Source organism: Mytilus galloprovincialis, chromosome 4 (genome assembly GCF_965363235.1).
Source record: "Mytilus galloprovincialis chromosome 4, xbMytGall1.hap1.1, whole genome shotgun sequence".
NCBI lineage: Eukaryota > Metazoa > Mollusca > Bivalvia > Mytilida > Mytilidae > Mytilus > Mytilus galloprovincialis.
Window position 1 is genome coordinate 78,424,275 of NC_134841.1, and position 25,493 is coordinate 78,449,767.

The following is a 25,493-nucleotide window of genomic DNA, read 5'->3' on the forward strand; positions in this document are numbered from 1 at the left end:
AGTTGTGATGTCAACAGTCATTCGTTTTAAGCCCAAATGACCTATTCTAACTTTTTTATGCCCTCGCCACGTCCTAAAGTTAGTTTCCCTTCTATGACTTTAGTTAGCCTTAACCATATATTATGAACTTATACACAATGCTAATATTACCACAAAACACAGATCAAGTTTGAATTTTGGTGGGGTCACTTTTACCCTTCTTAGAGTTATTTCCCTTTAAAAATTGAGGAATTTTTTTTGGTTTCCTTTCTCCAACTTAAGTTTGTCTCAAGTAGTGGCACTTTTACTGTTCTTCAGTTTTGTTCTTTATAACAAATTATATGCTCTTTCAAAACACAACAGTACTCAGGGGGCATTTTAAAAAAACTTTCATACTTGGATTATTTTTCATCATATTGTGTTGAAAATTCTGTACCATCATTTTGATTTCATATTTTTTTCTAAAAGAATGGGACTTTTAACATTTTTACCCGTATAACAGGACTTTTTTGGACTACGGGTAATTACACAATGACACCTTGTGAATGCAGCTTCTTCTAGACTGTTAAGCAGGAGTTTATCTACAGCAGAGTTATTTTTGTTACTCAAAAGGTTTAAAAGATAAATGACTTCATGCGTCGAAAGAATCATAAAGTTGGCTTTTAAGTGTAGTATACATGGTTTTACTAATTACTGATAATATTTACATCAATGATTAAGTCATTTATTATGTTTTGATGTCAATTTTCATTACTAAAGAATATGCAGTGCTTAAACTGTACGTTTTCATTAGGGAGATGCTCTTTACACATCTCTTATAAGTAATTGTTTCTAAATACACTATAAAACTTATCATTATGTGATCTACACATTATTCTTGTAGACAAAAGTGTGCCAGTTCTCTAGGTATCTCTTATTAGTTATACCAACCATGTTTCATCCACAAGTACACCAGTCCTCTTGGTATCTCTGATGATTTTTATCGAACATGTTTTAAAAGTCCTAAAGGGTATCATCAACCCAGTAGTCAAACAGTTTTATTAACATGAAACATCACTGATATGTTCCATTTTTTTGTAATTCAACTGCTCATAAAATGTTAAATTTTAAGTTTTTTTCTAGATATTAGACGGCCTTACATAATCAGCTTAACTTTGTTTAATTTTTATGTTTTCAATACTCTTCAGTCTTACAACTAAGCCCGAGAAATCACATCAAAATGATGTTGGGCTTATCATCTGCACCACTTAGAAAAACACCATAATTTCAAATTAAACTGTCACTCCAATTAAAATTTGTTAGATGACAGGAAGCACATGTTATTTTATCCTGATCCACAAGTGGTAATTGTTGCATACTAGTAAATGGATTAAAAGTAAAAATACACGATACTGCCTCCCCCTTTTTTGAGAGGTTTTATATAAAAATGACCCTCCTTTTTATAACATACTATATAAAAATGCAATTACGTTTGATAACTATATATTGATTTGGGGTATGTATGGTCTTCATTTCATATAAGAATATGCTATTCAGAATCTTAAAATTATAATATACTAAATTAAACTAATATATGAATTAATATGTTCACCTTCAGAATAAGTTCCAAATGTCCCCCCCCCCTTTTTTTCATGGGAAAAATTTGGTTCATTATTTAGGGAATCACTGATGACTAGAGTGGCCCCCTATTAGGTCAGTCGGAGCCCCCCCCCCATTTTACAAAAAGTTCTGGATCTGCTCCTGACTATAGGTGCTGAATGTTATGTTACATGTATATTAAAATTGATACATTTTTTAGGCCAGAATGGCACACCCCTACCATAAAAATATTGAGGTATCATTTAGTATCAATGGGATCTATAAATATATCCCCTAGATGAGAAAAGACCTAATTGTTTAAGGTCTTTCCCCTACATGGGAAAGACCTTATTGTTTTTCTAATGTTTTTTTTTAAGGTCTTTCCCCTACATGGGAAAGACCTTATTGTTTTTCTAATGTTTTTTTTAAGGTCTTTCCCCTACATGGGAAAGACCTTATTGTTTTTCTAATGTTTTTTAAGGTCTTTCCTCTACAAAGGAAAGACCTTATTGTTTTTCTTCCGTTTTTTCTTTTTCTTTTTTTTCTTCCAACATTTTTTTGACATGCCCGCCTCTTGTTTCTGTTGAAGTTATAAAGACCAAAAATGGACCATAGCTAGACCTCACCAAGATGTATTACCAAATGACCCTGTTAAGGATTTCATCATCCCCTTTAGGAGTTATCTCCCTTTTATTGATTTTTTTCAACATTGCCCCCCCTCGTTGGTTTTAAAGATATCATGACCTTGATTGGACATAATGTAGATCTCATCAAGATGTATAACCATGTGAGGCTGAATAGGATTTCATCGTCCCCTATGAGAGTTATATCCCCTTGAAACAATTTCTTTCCTTTGCGTTTTTCTCAAAAAGTATAAGAGATAGAATCGATTTGAAAACGGCAACATGTACAGGAAAAAATGGCAATGTTAATGAACATGTACAATCATTTTGTTATTAACCCTTATAAGGAGTAATTCCCCTTGAAAAATTGTACATAATTTTAGAAAAATTGTATTTCGAGAACCAGAAGTCGTAGAGACGTGGGTCCTTCACCAATAATCTTTAATTCATGTGACCTTGAATATGCCGTCAAGGTCAAAGGTCACTGAGTGCAAAAAAAATTACGCTGCAATTTCAAGCTTACATCTTAGGAAAACGATAAGACTTTGCTGCATACATACAGCGTATAAATTGTTCCTCTCGACCAGCTCTACATTTTATACGATAAGTCCAAAAATGTCCGACTGTCTGTTCAAAAGTTACAACGGGATGATTCTTAAAAGTATATTATTTTGTGTATATCTTCTTAAAGGTAACAGATATCAACCTACTATAAACTGCAAAGATGATCAGTAATTCAAGACCGTCAATTTGAGGTCAATGTCAAGTCATGATGAAATTTCACCTTGACCTTCACAGTATACTATGACCTTGACCTTGTGATATTTGAAAGGTCAAGTGGTCCTGAGGTGAATGGTGGTAGTCGCATGTCTCTATGACTTCTGGTTCTCAAGTTTGGTATTGCATCATATATTTGATGATTAATTGTGACCTTGGTGAACTTTGAAATTGTCCCAATTCTTTTTTTATAATGTTGTCCTTTAACTGTAGATCATTTACCATTTAACAGATTTGAGATATCTATTGACGTTTGCAAGATAATGCAGTTTGAAATTTTGCGAGCAGGAGCATGTATTTAGGAATCGACAACAGCTTACCACTTAAAATGTTTTAGAAATTGAAGAGGTTAACATAGTTATATGTTTGACCAAATACCAAAAACATTCCATGGAAAAAAACACCAAAAAATCAATTTGAAAATTTCCGGTTTTGCATAGACTTTGTGAGTTTCATAAGTTCTATTTATATAGTTGATATTGCATCATTTTTGGCACTTTGTCAAATGAGGTCATTTGATGTATCAAATTGAAGGTCTCAATAAACTCTACTCAAAAATGAAAATTTTAAACCCCCTTTTCATCCCAGGGGGAAGGGTGGGGTCGTTTAGTGCAAAAATTCAAATTTCTCAGATGGTAAGGTTGTCGCATATCAAATGAAAGAACATAAAGCGTACATTTCAAATTCCTGACCTCCAAAAATTAGTTGGATGGGGTTATTAAGTGCAAAAATCAAACTTCTAGAACATGGCGTTGTCGCATATCAAATGAAAGATCATCAAGTCTACATTACCTATATCATACTTTCTATCTCGAAAATGTAGGCGGATGGAGTCATTAAGTGTAAAAAAAACGAAAAGTTTCAGAAGGTAAATGTATGCTTGTCGTATATCAAACGAAAGGTCGTACAAAGCACATTACGAAAACATCATTTTTACAGGAAAGACCTTTCAATTGTTTTACAAACAATTGAGATACTAGTTTTTCTCCTGTTTTTTTTTTTTTTTTTTTTTTTTTTTTTCATCCAGCATTTGTTTGACATGGCCTCCCCTCGTTTTTTTTCTGTTGGAGTTATCAAGACCAAATATGGACCATCGATAGACCTTATCATGAAGTATTACCAGATGAAGCTGTGTAGGATTTCATCATCCCCTTTAGAAGTTATCTCCCTTTTATTGTTTTTTTTCGACATGACCCCCCCTCGTTGTTTTTAAGGATATCATGACCTTATTTGGACAATAGTTAGATCTCATCATGATGTGTTACCAAATGAGGCTGCTAAGGATTTCATCAAACCCTATGAGAGTTATGTCCCCTTGAAGCAATTTCTTTCTTTTACATTTTTCGCGAAAAGTATTCAAGATAGAATAGATTTGAAAACGGCAACATGTACAAGACCAGACGGCAATGTTAATAATCATATACAATCAATTTGTTGTTAACCCTTATAAGGAGTTATTTCCCTTGAAAAAATATACACAATTTTTGAAAAATTGTATCTCGAGAACCGGAAGTCGTAAAGACTTGGGACCTACACCAATAATCTTAAGTTCATGTGACCTTTAACTTGCACCCAAGGTCAAAGGTCACCAAGTGCAAAAAAAAATTACGCTGCAATTTCAAGCTTTCATATTAAGAAAACGATAAGAGTTTGCTGCATACTTACAGCTTATAAAATTTCCTCTCGATGAGCTCTACATTTTATACATTGAGCTCAAAAGTGTCCGACCGTCTGTTCAAAAGTTACAACGGGATGATTCTTAAAAGTATAGTATTTTGTGTATATCTTTTTAAAGGTAACAGATATCAATCTACTATAAACTGCAAAGATGATCAGTAATTCAAGACCTTCAATTTGAGGTCAATGTCAGGTCATGATGAAATTTCACCTTGACCTTCACATTATACTATGACCTTGACCTTGTGATATTTGAAAGGTCAAGTGGTCATGAGTTGAATAGTGATAGTCCCATGTCTCTACGACTTCCGGTTCTCAAGTTTGATATTGCATCATATATTTGATGATTAATTGTGACCTTGGTGAACTTTGAAATTGTCCCAATTCTTTTTCTATAATGTTGTCCTTCAACTGTAGATCATTTATCATTTAACAGGTTTGAGATATCTATTGTCGTTTTAGAGATAATGCAGTTTGAAGTTTTTCGAGCGGAGGCATGTATTTCTGAATCATCAAGAGCTTACCACTTAAAATGTTTTAGAAATTGAAGAGGTTGACATAGTTATATGTTTGACCAAATACCAAAAACATTCCATGGAAAAAAACACCAAAAAATCAATTTGAAATTTTCAAGTTTTGCATTGACTTTGTAAGTTTCATAACTTCTATTTATATCGTTGATATTGCATCATTATTTGCACTTTGTCAAATGGGGTCATCTGATATATCAAATTGAAGGTCTTAATAAACTCTACTTAAAAATGAAAAATTTAAACCCCCTTTTTATCCCAGGGGGACGGGTGGGGTCATTTAGTGCAAACATTCAAATTTCTCAGATGGTAAGGTTGTCGCATATCAAATGAAAGAACATAAAGCGAACATTTCAAATTTCAAATTGACGTCTCCCAAAAATGGGTTGGATGGGGTCATTGAGTGCAAAAAATAAATGTTCTTTTAAGGTAGGGTTGTTGTATATCAAATGAAAGGTCATGATGTGTACATTTGAAATATCAAATTCCCGACCTCCAAAAATTTGTTGGATAGGGTTATTAAGTGCAAAAATCAAACTTTCAAGAACATGGTGTTGTCGCATATCAAACGAAAGCTCATCTACTCTGTTCCATATATCATAATTCCGATCTCAAAAATGTAGACGGATGAGGTCATTAAGTGTAAAAAGCGAAAAGTTTCAGAAGGTGTGCTTGTCGTATATCAAACGAAAGGTCGTACAAAGTACAATACGAAAACATCACTTTTACAGGAAAGACCTTTCAATTGTTTTACAAACAATTGAGATACTAGTTTTTTCTTTTTTTTCTTCCAACATTTTTTTGACATGCCCGCTTCTTGTTTCTGTTGAAGTTATTAAGACCAAATATGGACCATCGCTGGACCTCACCAAGGTGTATTACCAAATGACTCTGTTAAGGATTTGATCATTCCTTTGATGAGTTATCTCCCTTTTATTGATTTTTTTCAACATGGCCCTCCCTCGTTGGTTTTAAAGATATCATGAACTTAATTGGACGAAATGTAGATATTATCATGATGTATTACCATGTGAGGCTGAATAGGATTTCATCGTCCCCTATGAGAGTTATATCCCCTTGAAACAATTTCTTTCCTTTGCATTTTTCTCAAAAAGTATAAGACATAGAATCGATTTGAAAACGGCAACATGTACAGGAACAGATGGCAATGTTAATGAACATGTACAATCATTTTGTTATTAACCCTTATAAGGAGTTATTTCCCTTTAAAAATTATAAATAATTTTTGAAAAATTCTATTTTCAGAACCGGAAGTCATAGAGACCTTGAACCTTCACCAATAATCTTTAATTCATGTGACCTTCAATATGCACCCAAGGTCAAAGGTCACCGAGTGCAGAATAAAATTACGCTGCAATTTCAAGCTTACATATTAGGAAAACGATAAGAGTTTGCTGCATACATACAGCGTATAAAATGTTCCTCTCGACGAGCTCTACATTTTATATAATTAGCCCTTAAAGGTCCGACCGTCTGTTCAAAAGTTACAACGGGATGATTCTTTAAAGTATAGTATTTTGTGTATATCTTTTTAAAGGTAACAGATATCAACCTACTATAAACTGCAAAGATGATCAGTAATTCAAGACCTTCAATTTGAGGTCAATGTCAGGTCATGATGAAATTTCACCTTGACCTTCACAGTATACTATGACCTTGACCTTGTGATATTTGAAAGGTCAGGTGGTCCTGAGTTGAATGGTGATAGTCCCATGTCTCTACGACTACCGGTTCTAAAGTTTGGTATTGCATCATATATTTGATGATTAATTGTGACCTTGGTGAACTTTGAAATTGTCCTAATTCTTTTTCTATAATGTTGTCCTTCAACTGTAGATCATTTATCATTTAACAGATTTGAGATATCTATTGTCGTTGTAGAGATAATGCAGTTTGAAGTTTTGCGAGCGGATGCATGTATTTCTGAATCAACAAGAGCATACCTCTTTTAAAAAATGTTTTAGAAATTGAAGAGGTTAACATAGTTCTATGTTTGACCAAATACCAAAAACATTCCATGGAAAAACACGCCAAAAATTCAATTTGAAATTTTCATGTTTTGCATTGACTTTGTAAGTTTCATAACTTCTATTTATATCGTTGATATTGCATCATTTTTTGCACTTTATCAAATGGGATCATCTGATATATCAAATTGAAGGTCTAAATAAACTCTACTTAAAAATGAATATTTTAAACCCCCTTTTTCATCCCAGGAGGACGGGTGGGGTCATTTAGTGCAAACATTCAAATTTCTCTGATGGTAAAGTTGTCGCATATCAAATGAAAGAACATAAAGCGTACATTTCAAATTTAAAATTGACGTCTCTAAAAAATGGGTTGGATGGGGTCATTGAGTGCAAAAAATAAATGTTCTTTTAAGGTAGGGTTGTTGTATATCAAATGAAAGGTCATGATGTGTACATTTGAAATATCAAATTCCCCGACCTTCAAAAATTAGTTGGATAGGGTAATTAAGTGCAAAAATCAAACTTTCTAGAACATGGTGTTGTAGCATATCAAATGAAAGCTAATTTACTTTGTTCCATATATTATAATTCCGATCTCAAAAATGTAGGCGGATGAGGTCATTAAGTGTAAAAAGCGAAAAGTTTCAGAAGGTATGTTTGTCGTATATCAAACGAAAGGTCGTACAAAGTACATTACGAAAACATCACTTTTACAGGAAAGACCTTTCAATTGTTTTACAAACAATTGAGATACTAGTTCTTCTTATATTTTTTTTTTCTTCTCAACATCTTTTGACAATCTATCAATACATGCAATAAGAGGGTGTGGCTGAGCTCTCATAGTATTTTAGTAACAACAAATTAATGTATATGTAATGAACTTAATTAAGCTGTTTAAATTTACTGAAATTTACCATATTAAAGATTCAAAGCTTAAATATAACATATAAAACTATGAAAAATAATACATTATTCAAAACTCGTGCTTCTTCTTTTTAATATCTGATGAGGTAATGTGTAGATGTAAAACTAAATCAGAATATTTACTTTTTACTTTGTAATTTCTTTACTTGAGGGTTTATCAAAAATTTACACTCAGTTTTTGTTTTAAACATCTGTTTTATGTAATATCATCTGTCCCTAATCAGTAGTGGATGACATATTTATACCTCTACTTAACCATTTTATAATTGAGAGAAGATATGAAATTTTCACTCTGAAGGGCTTAGTTGGAAGACTGTCTTCAACTTCATATTTGATTTTGCCAGAAACTTTTGATTAGAGCATAATTAATGAGTCTTGTGTGACAAAACATGTCTGGTATAGCATATTATAAGCCTATTATTTCTGATGAATCTTTTCAACCACTGGTTTGATGCATCTGTGGTTAGACATTTTGTCCACAAGGGTATCACAAACACCCAGTAGTTAGCACTTCTGTGTTGATATAAAATGTCATAGATACATTCTTTTTTGTAGATATACTATTTAAAAAGAATGTGTTGAAAAACTCTCAATATATAGGGTTTTCTACCCCTAGTCATAGTTTGGCAATAGTCATATTTGGCACAGTTTTTGGAACTTTTTGGTTTTCTATGCTCTTTATGCTCTTTGTATTTGTTTTTGCCTGCAACTGTTTCGAATCAAGCACAATGTTGAGTCTTTTGTAGACTAAACCCATGTCTATTGCTCGGTTTAAGTCATATATACTAGCAAGAGATACACCCCATTCTTTATAGAAATAAGCATTCTAATCCATGTTATTACTTCAATAGCAGAACATGATCAGAATGATTGGAATCTGGCAGCTAAATACAAGTATTAATTGGACAGGTAGTATGCATAATTGTTTTCCAATGGCCACATTTTGTTCTGCATTAACTTCTTGGCATGTAGATGTACTCTTGGTAATGATATATTTATATTGACAAGATTACATATTTGTGGTCAAGACAGTGACCCAAACACATATGTTTTGTAATCTTTTCATAATTGATCCCACCAGTCTGTGATGTTCAGTATTTGGATAAGAGACAATTTTGTGGATTTTAGACAAGAGCTAATGTGAAGTGTTAATTAACCTTAAAGATATACAACCTTGTTAGTACTGTCGTCTGCCAAAAGTAAATTAGCCATCTTGTATTTTATCTGCCAACGATTACTAACCTATCATCACACAATTCATCCCTAATGCATTAATTTGAAATTATTCATCAAAAATTTACTTTTGCCAAAATGATTATACAACAATTTGGCATTGATGGAAATCATTTTAATAATTTCTTCAAAATTTGATGACGCAGATTGTTGAGGTTGTTGCCTCATAATTTAAGTAATTTACTTATGATTCTGTGTTAGGAAAAGTTTAAGTGGTAATCAGAACATTTTTCAATGAAAATGTGTATCATAAAACCCTTATTACATTTTTGTTCATTTTAAGATAAATAGAATCAGAGGGGGTGGAGCAGGGATTTGCCACCATTCCCTAAAAAATTAAAGAACAATTTAAAAAAAATAAAAAAAATTTGAATGATTTTCTTAGAATTATTACTTAAAGCTTAAATGTTTTTGGGATCATATTTTGTTCATTGAATTATATATATCAAATGAGTGCTGCCATTTTTGTTTTTCCAGTGTTATATTCAAGGTATCAGAGCTGGTAGACATTTGTTTAACTCTTATTTAAAGTTGATAACTGGACTAATTTGATAAGTTCACGTTGGCTATTATCACAAGGTTTGGTTTGTTTTGGCTTGTTTTTGTGCAATGCATAGTTGATATTTAAAAAAAAACAGAATTAACTAAAAACATATCAGATATCAACTTATTCATGTTTTAGGTTTGGTATGCTTACTATTAATTAATTTAGAAAGATTTTTGCTCTCTCTCTCTGAGTTTTTTAGAAGGTGAAATATTTGATTGGAGAGATATGTTAGACATACTTTCCTCTTAGGCAGCTAGGATAGGTTTAATTATAAATGTTTATAAATAATATTTTCCAGAATGGATTTGTACTGTTATTGTACAACGTCAAAGGTCATATGACCTCGGTGTTTACTACAAAATCATCCTTAATTCTACCTTTTTGGCAGTGGTTGCATCTTTAGAACAAACAATTTGAATTGTAGAAGGTGTGTAACTCAAACATACGTCAGTGTTTAAGATTGAATACATGCCTCCATACAGGAAATCATTCACTGCAAATAGACTTATGTTTATAATAGTCTGATCATCGCTTTTGATATTTTTACGTCAAACAAACAAAATGTAACAATCTGACTGACAGGTAGAAAAGTTTCTTGAATGGAACATAATTACTCGGTTAGTTAGATGTAGATGAGTTTTTTGGGATTTTTTTCGCTATCTTTATAGATTTTGCAACTCTTTTATTTTCATATTTTTTTTTTTTTTTTAGTCCATTTTTTGCTTCATTACTAATAAATATATTGGAATGCAAATTGAAAAGCAACACCCAGATTTTTTTATGTTGAAAACACAATTTAGTAAATGATATTGATGTAATGTGTGCACTTTTATTAGTGCATTGTAAAATGTGATACTAACCAGAATTTTTATCCTTGACAATATAACCCAGTATCAGTTGTTTTTAGACCTCTGGTCAAGTGGTAGAGATAGGTTTGTCAGCATGTCAGGTAAAGATATCTCAAGTTCATCACCTTTATTAGGTAAATTGATGCCACAAGTTGAAAGCCACTTACTTTATTTCTAAAAAAAGGATAATTAAATCTGACTTGTAGATAGTACCAGTAGTTAGTATCTACCTTTCTCAGACAATAAAGACAGTCTTTATTGTGAAATTATTTTAGCAGTTTATAGACTCTTTCAGTTCAAATATTATTTTGGGACTCTGGTTGTTGATTGTTATTCGTCCAGGAGAGAGAGAAAAGTAGTAGTATAATTAATCTAAATAAAAAGAAATCTTCCAACTTAGAGTTTGAAGGGGAGAAGGGGATTAGTAACATAAATTCAGGGGGATTGATTACAAAAAAAGTTTAGTCTTTATTGGTCTTTGTGCTGTGTATGTTTCTGCTTAAAGTTCCCTAATTGATTTGGGGCTCCATAATCAATCAGTGGAAGCTAGGCCTGTAGTATTCAGTCAATACTTCTGCCACCAACAATAATGCCGCCTAGTGAATACAACTCCTCTGAGATTGTTGGACAAAAAGTTCTCATATGTTATAAGATTGTTTAACATCAAGTGTAGTTGACCATATTGTACCCTCATTTTGACAATATTTTACCATCATTTTGATAAGATTTTACAGGAGTTTTGAGAATTAGATCTCAATTATTCATTGACACGTAGCAGGGCCCTCTGTGGTCACATTACTATAGTAGATGTTTCCTCAGTACAGGTATATCAATGGCTCACTTTCTTTAAGAATATTAGATTACTGATGCCATCTTTTCTCTGTATTTTCAGGTATTTATATACTTGCCTGTATAGTAGATTTCTTTTCCAACCATGAAGATTTTAAAAAGTAAGTACGATTTAGTGTGCATTTCAGGTTAAAAAGTAAAAACTGAGTGGATTATGGGTTATCTATGCACATCAAGCTATTAATTTCTGTGTCTATTGGTCTTTTCAACAGAGTTGTCTCATTGGCAATTAAACCACATCTTATTCTTTTTTTAATATATGGCTAAAATACCAAAAACATTTAAAAAGTATGAGTAACAGTACTTCTTCATTGAAAAATTTGATACATGTTCTGTATTTTTATTGAAGTATTGAGATATTGCTGAGGTTCATTCAGATCATTGTACAGAAGAACAACATACTAAAACATGTGATTGATCAGTGCTTTCACAACCCTGTAACTATGAAAATCTATTTCAAAGTTCAAAAAGATCAACTTCAATTTTTTTTTATAGACTGTTTTTTTTAATATGTCATAGGCACCTTTGTACAGTGACAAGGATAATAAAAGCATAAACAGTCTGTCTTGAATTTTGTGCTTCAGTTGGTTACGAAGTTGCATAATAGCTATTACATCAGTGTGAATGCTTAGATTTGAAACATACATAAAATAGATTTTTTTAAATACAAAAAATATCAAATGTCAAAAATACAACAGCTATATCATAATATGATAATGCTTACTACTTTATCCTGGAATCCCAATGGGAGCTCTATCCATCAAAAATAGATAATAGTCTTATCTATATCTACAAACATATTAAATTTGATGGTTTCTAAATGGTAATGGATTGGGTTGAAATAGATGATAGGATTTATCATCCCAGTGGTTTGTTGTTAATTTTTGATTTATTAAACATATTTCCAAAATAATTTGGTCTCTAGGTGATAATTGTATTATTTTTGCAGAAATTCTCACTTTATCTCAATCTAGAAAACAATAAAACAGTTATGTAACATCTTGTTCTTAGGTGTTTTATTTTCATGTTACTTGTGGTTAGAATGCATGTTTTTATTTGTCCTACATAATTTGAAGGTTAAGGATTACCATCAAGATCAGTGTATACTAAGAGCAACCAATAACACCAAACGATTTATAATTTATACTTTCAAATAAAATTGAGAATGGAAATGGGGAATGTGTCAAAGAGACAACAACCCGACCAAATAAAAAACAACAGCAGAGGGTCACCAACAGGTCTTCAATGTAGCGAGAAATTCCCGCACCCGGAGGCGTCCTTCAGCTGGCCCCTGAACAAATATATACTAGTCCAGTGATAATGAACGCCATACTAATTTCCAAATTGTACACAAGAAACTAAAATTAAAATAATACAAGACTAACAAAGGCCAGAGGCCAGAGGCCAAAGTATATAAAAGGCATTACCAAAAATATCTCACCAACCAACAACACCAAATTCCTCTGATAGAATAGATTTACAAACAAAAACAACACATGGTTATCATAGCCTGAATTGATACAAAAACCTGGTCCAGATAGCCTGAATGGATACAAACTCCAGGTCCAGATAGCCTGAATTGATACAAACACCAGGTCCAGAGAGCCTAAATTGATACAAAAACCAGGTCCAGATAGCCTGAATTGATACAAACACCAGGTCCAGATAGTCTGAATGGATACAAACACCAGGTCCAGATAGCCTGAATTGATACAAAAACCAGGTCCAGAGAGTCTGAATTGATACAAACACCAGGTCCAGATAGCCTGAATTGATACAAACTCCAGGTCCAGATAGCCTGAATTGATACAAACACCAGGTCCAGATAGCCTGAATTGATACAAAAACGAGGTCCAGAGAGTCTGAATTGATACAAACACCAGGTCCAGATAACTTGAATCAATACAAAAACTAGGTCCAGAGAGTCTGAATGGATACAAACACCAGGTCCAGATAGTCTGAATGGATACAAACTCCAGGTCCAGAGAGTCTGAATTGATACAAAAACCAGGTCCAGATAGCCTGAATGGATACAAACTCCAGGTCAGCCTGAATTGATACAAACACCAGGTCCAGATAGCCTGAATTGATACAAACACAGATCAAGATAGCCTGAATTGATACAAAAACCAGGTCCAGATAGTCTGAATTAATATAGGCACAAAAACAAACAAAACTGGATCAAGGTAGTCAGAATTGATACAGGCACAAATTTCTAAAAACACATGGTCCAGATAGCATGAATTGATACAGGCACATAAACAAAACAACACATAGTCCTTATAACTGAATAAAAACAGGGAGGTAAACAAACAACACATGGTCCTTATAGCCTGAATAAAAACAGGGAGGTAAACAAACAACACATGGTCCTTATATCCTGCATAAGAACAGGGAGGTAAACAAACAACACATGGTCCTTATAGCCATAGCCTGCATGAAAACAGGGAGGTAAACAAACAACACATGGTCCTTATAGCCATAGCCTGAATAAGATCAGGGAGATAAACAAACAACACATGGTCCTTATAGCCTGAATTAAAACAGGGAGGTAAACAAACAACACATGGTCCTTATAGCCATAACCTAAATAAGAACAGGGAGGTAAACAAACAACACATGGTCCTTATAGCAATAGCCTGAATAAAAACAGGGAGGTAAACAAACAACACATGGTCCTTATAGCCTGAATAAAAACAGGGACGTATACAAACAACACAAGGTCATTATAGCCTGAATAAAAACAGGGACGTATACAAACAACACATGGTCCTTATAGCCATAGCCTGAATAAGAACAGGGAGGTAAACAAACAACACATGGTCCTTATAGCCTGAATTAAAACGGGGAGGTAAACAAACAACACATGGTCCTTATAGCCATAACCTAAATAAAAACAGGGAGGTAAACAAACAACACATGGTCCTTATAGCCATAGCCTGAATAAAAACAGGGAGGTAAACAATCAACACATGGTCCTTATAGCCTGAATTGATACAGACACAAAAATAAACAACATGTGTCCAGTTAGCCTGAATAGATGCAGGCTAAAACACACAACATATGGTTCACATAGCCTGATACAAGCACAAAGACTAACAGAGTTATGCAAAATCAATCTCAGACTATTGTCTTTGTAGATCAAGTTGAACTGTCTTATAAAAACTGTCTGTATATTGCTTTTGTTTGAATAACATATAAAGGCAAAAATTATTGATTTCAATTTCCCAAAAAGTAAACATAAATAAATTGAGAATGGAAATTGGGAATGTGCAATTTTCAATTTCTGACAATCAAGGGAGTGTTTAAGAAATGTCTCTAATTTGTATCTGCTAATTTTTTCAAGTGATTAATTAGTCTGTACTGGACCAAGCTATGTTTTACTAGACATTTCACATTGAAGTTTTACCAAATTTGACTCCTACACTTATGTATACTATGGTAATAATAGGAAATCATTTCATAAAGTAGTATTGTGAAATTCAGTTTAATATTATTCAGAATATCTTTTCTTTTAAAGTAAATCTTTTTTATGATCTTTGCTATTGGTGTGGTCTTTTTAGTCTGAAGTGTAATGTATTTGATAAACTGATTATGTGGGCTTAGTATTGCAAGCTTATAATTCCCTATAATTTCATTTTGAATTTTTTGAAATCACTATTTTAAAAGAATCTATAAATTTGCGTATTAGTTGCTATCTGAAGATGAAGCTAACCTGGAGTATTTCCTAAGATATGATGGCGTGATATAACTGATAAAACAGTTTATATTTTGATAAATCTGCCTTCTCATGGAAAGAATATTAGATAAAACTTGTTGATCTCTACCATTATCAGATGTCTAAACTTTGACATTTTTGAAAAATCACTTTAATATTTAAAGCATTATATATTATGAAATGATAGGGACATTTGCCTTGTGTGAAAAACGTTTATTCAAATAAAGGGGGGGGGGGGGGGGGGGGGGGGTCTGGGCGGACAGGATATGGATTTGGTCATGATCAATTTTTTAAAACAATATAGATGATTCTAAGAATAGATAAATAAATCATAAGATAGATAGATAGATAGAAGGGAAAATAATGAAATTTATTAATCTTTTTAGTACTGTGTATTTTCTTGTCAAATAATAATTTACAAATCTACATGATTAGATTATACACTCCTGTGTGTAAGTTACAAAGCATTTCTGTGAAAATAGGGTCACTATAGTTGATTGATTGATTGGAGTTTTAAAGCCATTTTCAACACTATTAGTATTGTGCCATTTTGTTGTGGTCAGTTTTTTTTGTGTGTGGAGTCAGCCGATTTGCAAGATGAGAACCACACAGACATTTAGGAAGAAAATTTACAATCCTTGTCAATTAAGATTGGAGTTGAGTGCACCTTCAAAGTGCAGGATTTGAACTCACAACTTCAGACTTGAAACTCCTGTGATACAGTAGTTCGACTCCTTAGACTATTTGACCACTGACCTATAATTCACTAGTGAATGACTTTGATAAAGTCATTTGTTAGGGTGCATGTGAGATGTCATGAAAAATATAAATTAAAAAAGTGCTACATGAGACTTTGAACAGACAATGCAAATTCATTTATTCTTTGACTAATTCCTAAAAATAGCACTGATATTCTTTAATGATTTGCAAGAATGCATTATTATAAATAGTTCAATAATTAAGTTATAATCAAACCTTTGTCATTTCAGTATTAAAAACATTAGCTTTTTTTCTGCAGCAGAAAAATTTGAGATAAATTTTATCCCAGAGAAACAGAAAAAGAATGTTACATCATAAATAGAGGTTAATATCTATTAAATTAAAATATCTCTAATCAAATAAAATCAGTCTTAGATAAGAAGGCTGTAAGCAAATCTGTTTGAGCAAATTACATCAATGGAAAGAAAAGAACATCATTAATGGTGTCCATTTCAGAATTAATCAAGATGTTTATCGGATGGAACATGGCGCAAAACGTTTTCATTTTTGATTTGGATCGCCAAAAATAGTTTATATAATCCACATGTGTTTTGGTCTTATTCCAGGATTTAAGATCTAAATGTGTCCATCTGTCTGTTGCAGTTAATTATAAAGCTTTGTTTTTAAAGTGCACCAAAAGTTCTCAGAAATCCATTATGATATAGCAGTGGTAGTTCAATGATACAGCCCTGTCATGTGCATATTATGTAAATTCTATTCTGTTTATATATGATAAATATCTTTTCAGAGTTTAGGATGATGTGGAATCATAAAACATAACTATGACCTTGTTTTTAAAGTGCACTTAAAGTTCTTAGAATCCATTTTGATATAGCAGTGGTATTGTCTATGCTACATCCCTTTCATGACATATGTAAGTTTTGTTCTGTTTAAGTATAAAGAATTTATTTTTCAGAGTTGACAATGGTGTGCAATCATAAGATATAACTATGACCTTGTTTTTAAAGTGCACTTAATGTTCTCAGAAATCAATTATAATAGAGCAGTGGTATTTCAATGCTTAACCCTTTATGTAAATTTTATTCTGTTTATGTATTTCAGAGTTGACAATGGTGTGAAATCAGGGGACATAACTATGACTTACATGTCTATATACCAAGATGTACTAGCTGCTACAGATTATGTCCATACAAAAACAGTATGTATTTGTTTGCATATTCAGGGCATTTTTCTGGCCCTGCTATTTTCCCAAAGTATAAAGTTGTCTGATACCAGCAGTGATTAACCGATTTTCCTCACCTGAAACTAATGTCAGAAAAAGAAGAAAAAAGGATGCTCATCCGTTTGGGCAATCTGAAAGTTTTGTTTAAAGCTTCATATTTTAGGTTGTAAAAGAGCTGAAAACAAACCTGGTACAATGTATACAGATTCCTTCAGGTCTTGAGGTTTCATCTGGCATATGTCTGTTTATGTCCTTGAACTACAGTGAGTTGACTGTTAGTGTTGCTCTCCACCAATTGCAACTCATTCAAAATTTTGACCAAATTGCAATTTGATTTATTAAACCAAATTGTTCAACTGGTCAGAAAATTGAACAAATTGTTCAGTCAAAATGTGAAAGTGCAAGGTGATAAAATAAAATATACTTACAATCCTATAAGACTTTAACTCCACTTTAATGATATTGTGACAAAAATGAGTTTATCAGTTTGTATAGTTATATTATATTCATTTCCATGCTGAAGGGGAACTGTTTATTTTGAATTGCTATTAAATTGTCCAAACTAAGCTTTCATATAGTTTTTTCTTTCTAAAAGTATTCTATATTTATAAGAATCAGATATCATTTAAAATAAAACATCATATATTCAGTAAAATATGTGTGAAATAACAATATGCTATTGATAAATTTTCAGGGGAGATAACCTAAAATATTATTCTTTTGAATAAAGACTTTTTGAAAGAAAAGTTATTATCTCCCCCATGGAAACTTCCTACAAACATATATTGCAATTTTACACATATTTTACTAAATATGAAATGTTTTAATTCACATGATGTCTGATTCTTATAAATATAGAATACTTTTTTGAATTGCTATTAAATTGTCCAAACTAAGCTTTCATATAGTTCTTCTTTCTAAAAGTATTCTATCTATAATACTAAAATTACGAGGTCCAATTTGTCAGCCGTCATCACGTAAAAACGACGAATAAAAAAATTCAACTTTATATATAACTAATATAGTACAAAGGTGTAGATTAAAAATTACACCACTCCAGGCCCTTTTGTTTTCCACGTAATTAATATTGCCAATAATTAAGAAGTTCCGGGTCGAGTCCGATACCGATACCAATAGTATATTCACCTGTTACCGATTACCTTATCTGTACGTTCCGCATCCGACAGGCGCACCACCAAACGGTGTATTCAGGATTAATATGTTATATTGTATTACACAGGTCATAATCACATGGTTGACACTACTTAATTGTCAAATTGTTACCTATTGTAGTATTTTAATCAGTTACACTTTCTAAGATAACAATACGAATACTAAAAATCTGGACTAAAATAAGGCGTATAGGTACAGTTTTCAATTTGTTAGCGGGCATGACGTAAAACAGCGAATCAAAGAATTCAACTTTATTTATGACTAATATAGGACAATGCTGTTGACGGGTGTGTTCTAGTATTTATAAGAATCAGATATTATGTGAATTAAAACATTTCATATTCAGTAAAATATGTGTAAAATTGCAATTTATGTTTGTAGGAAGTTTCCATGGGGGAGATAATAACTTTTCTTTCAAAAAGTCTTTATTCAAAAGAATAATATTTTAGGTTATCTCCCCTGAAAATTTATCAATAGCATATTGTTATTTCACACATATTTTACTGAATATATGATGTTTTATTTAAAATGATATCTGATTCTTATAAATATAGAATACTTTTAGAAAGAAAAACTATATGAAAGCTTAGTTTGGACAATTTAATAGCAATTCAAAATAAACAGTTCCCCTTCAGCATGGAAATGAATATAATATAACTATACAAACTGATAAACTAATTTAGTCACAACATCATTAAAGTAGAGTTAAAGTCTTATAGGATTGTAAGTATATTTTATTTTATCACCTTGCACTTTCATGACTTGGCTGTGGTTTTCTACAGCAGTTGGTTCAAATTTCTGACCAGTTGAACAATTTGATTTTAAAAAACAAATTGTAATTGGGTCAAAATTTTGAATGAGTTGCAATTGGTGGAGAGCAACACTAACAGTCAACTCACTGTAACATGGTTCAATAATCACTCATAAAAAAAACGTAGTTTTCATTCTCATGTTATTTTAATGCAACATTAAGATTGACAGATGAAAGCTCTGTATCCATTTTTGTCCATTTTCTTGTTTGTCATTTAGAGAATAGGACTTTTTTTTAGGAGTTTTTAAGTTAATATTTCACTTGTGTTACCATAACCTATGTTTGATTGGATTGACTAACTGGAATCTTCACATAATTATTGGAATTGGTAAAAATAACACAGTGGTTGATTAAAGAAAAATACTTCATTTGAGAGTTATGCGACTGAACATCAGATATATAGGCTTGGGAATGTAAACTTGCTTGTGATTTTAGAAGCAAGTCTATGACTTGTTTGAGCTCAGTATGATAATTAAATTATTTTATTGCAATCATACAACATCTTCCTTATTTTTATGCGCCACCTACGATCTACAATAGTAGAGGGCCATTATGTTTTCTGGGTGTGGGTCCGTTTGTTCGTCCATCCGTCCATCCTTCCGTCGTACTGTCCGTTCATCCGTCTGTCCTGCTTCAGGTTAAAGTTTTTGGTCAAGGTAGTTTTTGATGAAGTTGTAGTCCAATCAACTTGAAACTTAGTACGCATGTTTCCTATGATATGATATTTCTTATTTTAATGCCAAATTTGAGTTTTGACCCAAATTTAACTGTTCACTGAACATAGAAAATGATAGTGCAAATTTTCGGTTAAAGTTTTTGGTAAAGGTAGTTTTTGATGAATTTGAAGTCCAATCAACTTGAAACTTAGTATACATGTTCCCTATAATATGATCTTTCTAATCTTGATGCCAAATTAGAGTTTTTACCCTTAATTTCAGGTCCACAAAATAAAGAAAATGAAAGTGTGAGTGGGGCATCTGTGTACTATGGACACATTCTTGTTATAAATATTTTTAAGTGTAATATTGTTGCAATTTAGGTATTAGACATGTTTACTAGAAAGCAGTCATCCCTTGTTATGCTTTTATCTGGAAATAATGTTTACTGTGACATGCTTTATCTATGAGAAAACTACGATTATACATGACAATGTAAGATATATGGCAATCAAACAAAACAAAGCAGTATTATGTATAACCAATTTTTGTTGTAACCATCATGATCAGTTGTATAATGTATTAAGAACAGCGGACTGAATTTGGAAAAATAGAAATGAGGAGGCAGTTGAAATTTAAAGTAGTGATTGAAAAGAAAAAAATATAGGGTATATGTTATGTGAATGCCTTTATTTATATTGATTGCAATTAAACAAAAAGAACATGGTTCAACACTTCATATCTGATTTTGTATAAAGGTACTCCTTATCACTGTTTAAATTAAGATGAATTGCAAATTGACATGTTGAAGGGCCAATTATTTCCTTGCAGGACTACTTACCTTGAATCATTAGGAGTCCCCCCAACTAAGTCAGCCAATAAGTCAGTGTCAGATTCATTTTATTAAAGTATTTTAAACTTTTTACAGTCACAATAGTACTTCCTAAAGATTATTTTGATATAAAACAAATAGATCTTTTGACTCCCATTTGATTTCAGTACCACTTTTAACAAAAATGTCAAGTTGTGACACTAAGTGGATGTTTATTTTGTGAATAAAAGAGTCATTTAAAAAACTTTTACCTACAAAACTTTGGATCCAAAATAATTGATATTTACAAAATTGCAACCAAAGGAAGATAACTCTAATTTGTTATGAAAATTTAACATTACTTTGCCATTCTTTGTCTGCATCTGTTATTTGTAATAGAAAAATTAATCAGAATATCAAAGGATGTGGGTATCCATCCATGACACAATATCAGAACATGCACAACAAAAAAACAATGCAATTGAACAGCACTTTTATTGCTGTTCTTCATCTCAAAGTCACAGTGAGGCCTCAACACGGAGAAAAAAAAACTCTCACCTCACTGCAAGTTTTAGATGACCCCTAGCACCAGCTTAAGTGGAACTCTTTGCAAAAATAATTTGGATAGACTTTGTAAGAATATATTTTTTTCAGGGCCCTCTGAAAACAGAAACGGCAAAAAATTTAGAGAAATATGTTATTAAAGATGACAGATTACCAGTTCTTTTAGACAGGTGAGAATATGCAGATTGCTTATATTTAAATTGTTCTGTTTGAGATGCATTTATAAACCATTGTAATAAATTGTCCACAACTGTCTGATGGAATAAGATGGAGGAAAAAACTGTTTTGTGCACTTACAATGACAAAGCAGGTAATTTGGAACAAGAGGTTGCTTACAGACTAGATGTGGTTTAGCGTGATACTAGACTTACACAGATATACAGAGGAAGCTACCAGCTTTAAATCATCGTGTTGTGACTTTTAATTTTAATTATACTGTAAATTCAGAAATTATTGCGTGCATGTATTATTGCGATTTTGTCAATTTATACTTTAATGCGATTTTAATTTTTATGATTTTGAGAAAAAATCCTGTTTAATTCACATAAAATATTTCAAAATGCGAGTTTAAATTATTGCGTTTACAACTCTGTGGTGGTTTTCGCCATGATAAAACCTCGCAAAAATTTCTGAATTTACAAGTCGGAAAATCAGCAACTATTTTTTACCAAAGAAACTATATGGAATATTGTGTTTGTTAGTAGTTTTATGCTTTACTTGGTATAAGTAATTAAAGTACAGTTCAAATTAATAATCCTTCTATTCTTCAAAACACATCTACATGGAATGGTAACAATAAATCAAGAGAACAAATCAACCTAACATATAATACAAATACGGAATGCAATCCGCATATCAATACACCAAAGACTGGTTAAGGAGAGATAACTCTCATAAAAGTATGTTAACTTTACCAAACGTCCTGACCATACCAAGCTGACATACAACAGTGGCCACATGTCATTGTTTCTTGTTATATTTAACTGTTATTAAAGGTTTATATGAGCAAAATCTTTGAAACCTGAATGAACTTTGCAGTTGAAAGGAAAATTATTGGAGTTGTTGCCCTTGGATAAATATAATATGTTCCATGATGAGGGGTATTGGAACATTGGTTTACATATTTTATTTTCCTGTTTTATATTTAGAATGAGACTACATGGATCTAAAGTCTTTCTAGCAACAAATAGTGATTACACATACACAAATGTAAGTATATATAAAAAGGTAAAAAAGTTCTTTTACTAAAAATCAAATGGATTATAAAACAAAATAGGAATATAACACAGCCACAATACACACAAACAATCTGAACTTGATTTTTGTACCTACTTTTTTTTTTGTTTCGCCTGCGAATTGTTTTTTTAATTTATTAATAAAGGTGTTGTTTGTTTTATCTCATTTCTTCATTCATCAACTAGTGGTTAATTTTTCTTAACTGTCAACAGTTAGAAGTTTTAAATTTTTGACTGTCTTAGTGTATTAAACACATAACGAATTATGTACATCCCAAAATTGGTTTCTAGTTTGCCTTTACCAAATGTTATGAAACTTATACACAATTAAATGCTTATTCCAACAAAACATGGAATAAGAATTTTGGCATCACTTTTACTGTTCTAAAGTTATGGCCTATACCTTTCTTGAGTTATGTCCCTTTATAACATTATATGAAAGCTTGGGCATCATCTGTGTCATATTTTATATTATATTACCAGTAAAAATTTAAAAAAAATATTTTTTATTTCAGAAAGTGATGAATTATCTTCTTGATTATGATAAAAAGGTAAGAGTAAGAATTTGTAATCAGGGAGCATTATTCTTACATTTTATTTCTAACTTATTCATGTGATTGAATGTAATGGAAGCAAAGTTCTTATTTTCTGTTTCAATCTTATAAGTGTACACTAGTTTACCCCTATGTAAAATGTTAATCCTAATAATGGGGTAGATGGAAACTTTAAACAGTATAAATTGTCAGCTATACAAGATATATTTTTGACTGGTGAGCACTTCAGACTATAATAAGCCTGTCGTTTAATATAAAATATTTATTTTTTGTTATTTCAGAGAGATTGGACAGATTATTTTGATTACATTGTGGTCGATGCTAGAAAACCTTTATTCTTTGAAGGAGGAACTATTCTACGTGAAGTAGTTAGGGTAAGATAACTGTTTTATTTCATTCTTTTTTGTGTGTCTTTTGTGTCATTGCACATTTTGAACATTTAAGTAGCTGCATCATTTGTATTTTATGTTTAGCTTTTTTAGGGGGTTGTATTTTTGCTGTTTTGATGATGTTTACCTTACATCTCATTTTCTCATATATATATAATTGAACATTAAGAATTGTATTGGGGAAAAGGATCTGTTGTAATAGAACTCTTTTTAAAGTACAAATTAGCCATTGTAACTGTTTCAAAGTGGCAAAAATAAGAAAATTAATATAATGTACATCATTATTTTTATAGACAATAAGATTCTTAGAAGGATATATTTACTTAAAAAGACCAGTAGTATGCTTAATATAAGATACAGTCTAAGGTTAAAGATTATCAGACATCAAAGGCTTTGGCAAACCTTTCTGAATATTTTTGTAAACTTGGACAGAATCTGTTTAAGATCATAGACATAATTATGCATAGCAAAATACATTAGAAATTAAACACTGTTTTGACTATATGGGATTTTTTTCACCCAACCACAAAACTTATTCATAAAATTGTATATGATAGCAATAACATTCAAACTTTTATTTTTCAGGACACTGGAAAACTACAGATAGGTTCACATACAGGACCAATTAAATCTGGAAAGATCTATTCTGGAGGTAAAATTCTCTTTTAATGATATGTATCTTTTCCTTAAGTGTCTACTACAAAACACAACAGAGCTTAAGTAATGCATCTAGTTCTAACTGAAGTGTATTGTAATTGGCCTGTATATTGAACAAAAATGATCCCATGTTTTAAGTTTTGGTAGTTTATACTGCAAAATTTAATTAATTTATTAGCAGCAATACTTCATGTAGCATTTTAGAATGTTGATTTAAAAAAAAAATGTTTGAAATTTTTTATCACACAATTTTTACTTATCTCCCTTGCCTTTCAAATTTTGAATATGTGTTTTTTTACAGTCCACAAAAGACTTTTTAGTTGCTTTGAAGCAAAGTGATAAAATTGACAAGCAGTTGTTGTTTGCAAACCTGTGTTGTTTATGTGTTACACGACTTAAAACTTTGCTTTAAATTTCAAGTTTGTGTTCATTTTAGGTTCTGTTGATGTGTTCTCTGATATCATGGGAGTTTTAGACAAGGAAGTTCTTTATATTGGAGACCATATATTTGGTGACATTTTGAAATCAAAGAAAATGAGAGGTTGGAGAACATTCCTTATTGTACCAGAATTAGCACATGAACTAAGAGTATGGACAGAAAAACAGGACTTCTTCACACAACTAGAAGATTTTGATGCTAATATAGGCGAGATATATAGGTATGTCTTATCTTGATACTATACAGTTCATTTGAAAGGTAAAAGGCTTGTAATCCAATAAATAGACAATAATAGTGCATTGACTTGACATATCAATGATATAAGGATGAGGCTTAGAAATGGGCAAATGCAAGACTCTTCCAAGCTTTTTCCCCGTTTCGGGCCCAATCCTTATATTGTTGATATGTCAAGTCAATGCACTGTTATTGTCTTTATACTTTAATCTAGAAAAACACATTTTCACTTGTTGTTTAATGTGTTAATGTTATTTATTTGATTTGAATATTAGGGGAAAATCCCCTTTCAAAAAGGCCTCATATCAGGCGGAGAAATATGAAAATGACATCAAACATTAACATAAGTGTTTATGTATAATAACAGGTAAAACACTGGAATAATTTCAAGTTTTATTAAGTATCTATACTACTAAAGAAAGTGACTGATTTCTTTGAGCCACAACCCGTCTGAAACCAAACAAAATCAGACATATTTGTGATATGATTTATGGATATTATGTTTTGTAGTTCCTAAATTTCAAGCTCACCTGGCCCGAAGGGCCAAGTGAGCTTTTCTCATCACTTTGCGTCCTTCGTCCGTCGTCGTTAGCTTTTACAAAAATATTCTCTTCTGGAACTACTCCGCCAAATTAAACCAAACTTGGCCACAATCATCATTGGGGTATCTGGTTTAAAAAATGTGTGGCATGACCTTGCCAACAAACCAAGATGGCCGCCATGGTTAAAAATAGAACATAGGGGTAAAATGTAG

General features: G+C 31.8%; 1 protein-coding gene and 1 long non-coding RNA gene across 3 annotated transcripts in view; one reads left to right on the forward strand and one right to left on the reverse strand.

Annotated features, from left to right (window-relative positions):
* LOC143073041 (uncharacterized) overlaps nucleotides 1-17,477 on the reverse strand; it is a 38,932-nt gene extending 21,455 nt beyond the window's left edge. The window contains exon 1 of one of the 2 annotated variants that reach the window (XR_012977379.1): nucleotides 17,404-17,477. This is a non-coding gene — a long non-coding RNA (uncharacterized LOC143073041). Of the gene's footprint in view, nucleotides 1-12,280; nucleotides 12,433-17,403 lie in introns of those variants that run through there. The other variant, XR_012977380.1, reaches the window with a different exon arrangement.
* LOC143073039 (cytosolic purine 5'-nucleotidase-like) overlaps nucleotides 1-25,493 on the forward strand; it is a 95,032-nt gene that overhangs the window by 57,474 nt on the left and 12,065 nt on the right. Inside the window, exons 7-14 of the mRNA XM_076248274.1 lie at nucleotides 11,600-11,657; nucleotides 17,096-17,192; nucleotides 21,322-21,401; nucleotides 22,380-22,440; nucleotides 22,982-23,017; nucleotides 23,302-23,394; nucleotides 23,995-24,061; nucleotides 24,503-24,725. Of these exons, the coding sequence (XP_076104389.1) occupies nucleotides 11,600-11,657; nucleotides 17,096-17,192; nucleotides 21,322-21,401; nucleotides 22,380-22,440; nucleotides 22,982-23,017; nucleotides 23,302-23,394; nucleotides 23,995-24,061; nucleotides 24,503-24,725 (715 nt within the window). The remainder of the gene's footprint in view (nucleotides 1-11,599; nucleotides 11,658-17,095; nucleotides 17,193-21,321; nucleotides 21,402-22,379; nucleotides 22,441-22,981; nucleotides 23,018-23,301; nucleotides 23,395-23,994; nucleotides 24,062-24,502; nucleotides 24,726-25,493) is intronic.